The following is a 5,000-nucleotide window of genomic DNA, read 5'->3' as shown; positions in this document are numbered from 1 at the left end:
TTATGTAACAAATTATATTTTATTTTTCAACTGAAAATGTATTAACAAAGATTGCAATTGTAATGTGTAAAACGTGGGTGAGGTTGTGATATCAGCTCCATAGGCTCCATGGGCTCCATGGGCTTCTTACCTACCCAATTTATACTTCCTTTTTTCCTCCCTTTTTTAAAATGATTATTGTATTTCGTTTTTTATGTGCAAATAAAGCACATAAGCGCTCCCCTCGGACCCAGCAGGTACTTTGACTTGTGGTGAAATAGATCCTGTGTCGCCAGCAGACCGCATGTGACCGTACGTCGTTCCCTGTACCTGTGCTCCACTATCTGCTGCCGTATCATCTTGACATATTCGAAGCTCTCCACGCAGCAGATGTCGTACACCAGGATGTAGGCATTAGCATTGCGGACTCCTCTGCAGCGCACATCAAGCCACTCCTACCGGAAGACAGGAAGGAAGAGAAAGAGACGTGTAAGTAGAACCCAATCCCAGAAAATCTATTCTTGGTGAACACGCTGGCATACTGACACCAAGTCATACTGTACTTGTGTATGTTGTTCCTGCACCCCGCGTAAAAACAGGTTCCAAACTATGACACAATAGTGGAATAGAATTGAGCCAAATGATATGCACACTGTTAAAAAAAAAATTGCTCTAAAGTTTTGACTCAATGTTCCCAAAGTGACAAAAACTATCCGAACATCCTTAGTTGCCCTTTTGCTTTGCCCTTTCTTCCCCGAAGGAGTGTGTCGTCAATTGAGTCTCGGAAAGCTCATGTAGTTTCTGGTCACGTAGGGTAAAGTCATAAAGTACGGTGACTGCTGCACGCTGTTCCGGGCCGCGCAAGGTCAAGGACCTTTAATTCTGGGGAGCCACAAATTGGAATTTGCTACCTTCACAGCTAAAATGCACCAGTAGCCGACACAATTTTAAGAAAAAAGTCAAATCATGGCTCCTCGACAATGTCAAAAACTAGATTTTAAAATGCATGAAAATGTTGTCTGATACATTGTTGTCTGTGGCTACGTTTGTACCGCATTTAAGATGTTCATGTCTATGTAGTTTGTCAAATTGTTATTTATGGTCATGGCCAAACACTAGGCCATTGCTTGTCTGTCTGAGACCAAGGACTACAATGGAAATAAGTCTTGACTTTTTTTTGTGTAGCATCCTTGACGTTTTTCTAGAATCTTGTATTTTTTTTTAAATGTCTAATCAAATCAAATCAGACAGCGAGACGTCTCACAAGGGATGGTTAAACACTAGGCCAGAGGGATGGGTAAACACTAGGATGGGTAAACACTAGGATGGGTAAACACTAGGCCAGAGGGATGGGTAAACACTAGGATGGGTAAACACTAGGATGGGTAAACACTAGGATGGGTAAACACTAGGCCAGAGGGACGGGTAAACACTAGGATGGGTAAACACTAGGATGGGTAAACACTAGGCCAGAGGGACGGGTAAACACTAGGATGGGTAAACACTAGGATGGGTAAACACTAGGCCAGAGGGACGGGTAAACACTAGGATGGGTAAACACTAGGATGGGTAAACACTAGGATGGGTAAACACTAGGCCAGAGGGACGGGTAAACACTAGGATGGGTAAACACTAGGACGGGTAAACACTAGGATGGGTAAACACTAGGATGGGTAAACACTAGGCGAGAGGGACGGGTAAACACTAGGATGGGTAAACACTAGGCCAGAGGGACAGGTAAACACTAGGATGGGTAAACACTAGGATGGGTAAACACTAGGATGGGTAAACACTAGGATGGGTAAACACTAGGATGGGTAAACACTAGGATGGGTAAACACTAGGATGGGTAAACACTAGGATGGGTAAACACTAGGATGGGTAAACACTAGGATGGGTAAACACTAGGCCAGAGGGACGGGTAAACACTAGGATGGGTAAACACTAGGATGGGTAAACACTAGGATGGGTAAACACTAGGCCAGAGGGACGGGTAAACACTAGGATGGGTAAACACTAGGCCAGAGGGACGGGTAAACACTAGGATGGGTAAACACTAGGATGGGTAAACACTAGGCCAGAGGGACGGGTAAACACTAGGATGGGTAAACACTAGGATGGGTAAACACTAGGCCAGAGGGACGGGTAAACACTAGGATGGGTAAACACTAGGATGGGTAAACACTAGGATGGGTAAACACTAGGATGGGTAAACACTAGGATGGGTAAACACTAGGATGGGTAAACACTAGGCCAGAGGGACGGGTAAACACTAGGATGGGTAAACACTAGGATGGGTAAACACTAGGCCAGAGGGACGGGTAAACACTAGGATGGGTAAACACTAGGATGGGTAAACACTAGGCCAGAGGGACGGGTAAACACTAGGCTTGTCCCCGACTAAGGATTTGTATAGTCGACTTTGATTGGCCAGAATTTGTGTTAACAAGCCCTATGTTCCTGAACAAATACAAGTATAGAGGTTATTCTTGCTTTGACCCAGTAAGTAGAGCAGCAGGTGGGGTTGGACACAAGACTCTTTTGGCCAGTCCCTTAATAATCATTATGTGTCTTAAGAGCCTCTGCGCTTAAAGTTAAATCAGACATTAAGCACCCCCCCACAGCCCAAATGGAAAGATCCCAAAAAAATATATATACATTTTTTTTGCATTCGACTGAGAGATTGGCAGTCGACTACGGCTCCTTTCGATCGATTAGTCGACTATTCGTCATTAGTCAGCCCTAGTGAACACAGGAGCCTCGGTCAGCCCCCAACACAGGGGAGCACACGTGGCTCGTGTCGCTATGCCTCTCAGATGTGTCATGTAGTTGGAGGGCACGTACCTAGCAACATTAGTTTAACGGTAATGATTAAACAATAATTAAGCGCACCGTGCGACCGGAGACACTCGCCACAGCCTTGGGGACGATTACTTGGAGCCTGACTCTGTGACCTCATCATTATTTATACTGTTGCTGACACACACACACACACACACACACACACACACACACACACACACACACACACACACGTTTCCCTAGATAAAGAGAGAGAGGCAGGAGGGACATGAGGGGCAGATGAACAGAAAGGGCAGCTCGGAGAAGAAAACAAAACGCAGCCGTGAGAGAACAGGGAGATTAAAGAGGAGTGACAGACGAGCCGGCGTTGTGCAAACAGCCCCTGGCCTGCTGCACTTTGCTGTGGGTGTAAGGGATGCTGATAGTGCCAAAGACAATGCCCTTGGGGACTCCTGGTGGCCCCGTGAGCTCAGGGGCATACAACCACGTACTCACAACGTCGTGGGTTTGAATCTTGACAGGGCGGGCAAATACATATTTTTTTAAAGCCGCTCGCTCCTTCACTGGAAAGCACCGCGTCAAATATAAGAGAGTAATACAATACGATTCATAGTGAAAACAGAAAATAGAAACGAAAAAAAAGCAGCCTCTCACATTCGCTCGCTTCAAATACAGATGAAATACGGGAGGAATGTGAAGTGACATGTTACTGAGAAGTAACAGACTCACCGTCTGAGTGAGAACACAACCTTCACCACCAGGTGAGCTGTGTGATGTGATTATCCTCTGATTGATTTACTTACTCCTGATAATTTCATTGGCAGGCGAAGGCCGAGGGGGGTGGAGAGGATGATGATGATGATGACGATTAGTGTGAGCTGTAATGATGACAACACGGACACATCCATGTCGACGGGGAATAATTGCCATCATCCAATTTGGATGAGGTATTTGTGGCACAAATGTGTTTGTGTCTGCGTGAGCGTGAGGGAGAGGGCGAGGGAGGGAGTCTCACACATAGACAGGGAGATAATGAGAGCAATCAGGCACGGAGACAAACACTGAGACACTACGATTATTACCATCGAAGGTGGGAGGAAGGGAGAGAGAGGGAGGGAGAGAGAGAGAGAGATAGAGAGAGAGAGAGAGAGAGAGAGAGAGAGAGAGAGAGAGAGAGAGAGAGAGATTGAAAGGGTAGACAAAGAAAGAGAGAGAAAGAGAAAGAGAGGAAGAGGGAAATTGAAAGGGTAGACAAAGATAGAGAGGGAGGAGAGAAGGTCAGAGAGAGAAAGAGGGAGATAAAAGAAAGTGAGAGAGAGAGAGAGAGAGAGAGAGAGAGAGAGAGAGAGAGAGAGAGAGAGAGAGAGAGAGAGAGAGAGAGAGAGAGAGAGAGAGAGAGAATGAGAGGCAAGAAACGAAGAAATAATGGCAGAATGGAAGAATCACTGTATGGTATTTTTCAGCTTTCCCCCCCCTGTCTCTCTCCTGATTGATTGCATTTACTTTCAAGGGATCAACCAGCAAAACCATCAGCATTCCACCATCATGGCTCCTCATCTCTTCCTGCGTGAGATGCAGTGTTGCAGGTCTAACACACTACAGCCACCATCAAGCATATCAATTATGTGCAGAAGAAATGTTGACCTCTGGTTGGCAAATCTGCAAACCTCACGTCCACAGTGAGAGACCTGGGCTCGGTTAAGCAACGGCGCAGTGCCAGTATACCAGGCCGGCAACATGAGAAATACATAGTGGCATCTTGTCTAGGTGCTTGGGATGCTGCTCCCTGTGTCGCTGCCGGCTAAAAATAGAGCCTCGCGCTCTCATCTCGTATCTCTTTGTCACCCAAGTCATTCTTAATGTGGAGGCGGAGCAGTAACAGCCACACTGCAGTGTGGGAACTTACTCAAAATTAATGTGTGTGTGTGTGTGTGTGTGTGTGTGTGTGTGTGTGTGTGTGTGTGTGTGTGTGTGTGTGTGTGTGTGTGTGTGTGTGTGTGTGTGTGTGTGTGTGTGTGTGTGTGTGTGTGTGTGTGTGTGTGTGTGTGTGTGTGTGTGTGTGTGTGTGTGTGTGGGGGGGGGGGGGCGTAGCAATTGGGGGTGTCTGTACATATGACAGGCTGTGAGGAGGGGGGGGGGTCGTCTGGTATAGTGGGTGATGGGTGATGGGGAGATGGATCAATATTCAGACAGGAGAGGGAGAGGACAGTGTGGCCGGG

General features: G+C 46.6%; 1 protein-coding gene across 1 annotated transcript in view; it reads right to left on the bottom strand.

Moving 5' to 3' along the window:
- rasl10a (RAS-like, family 10, member A) overlaps positions 1–5,000 on the bottom strand; it is a gene marked incomplete at both ends in the record, with an annotated part of 24,396 nt that overhangs the window by 11,980 nt on the left and 7,416 nt on the right. Inside the window, one exon of the mRNA XM_084323350.1 lies at positions 310–434. Within this exon, the coding sequence (XP_084179476.1) occupies positions 310–434 (125 nt within the window). The remainder of the gene's footprint in view (positions 1–309; positions 435–5,000) is intronic.

This window comes from Notolepis coatsorum (assembly GCF_963971535.1).
Source record: "Notolepis coatsorum genome assembly, chromosome: 10".
NCBI classification, from domain to species: Eukaryota; Metazoa; Chordata; class Actinopteri; order Aulopiformes; family Paralepididae; genus Notolepis; species Notolepis coatsorum.
This window is presented reverse-complemented; position numbering and strand designations above follow the sequence as displayed.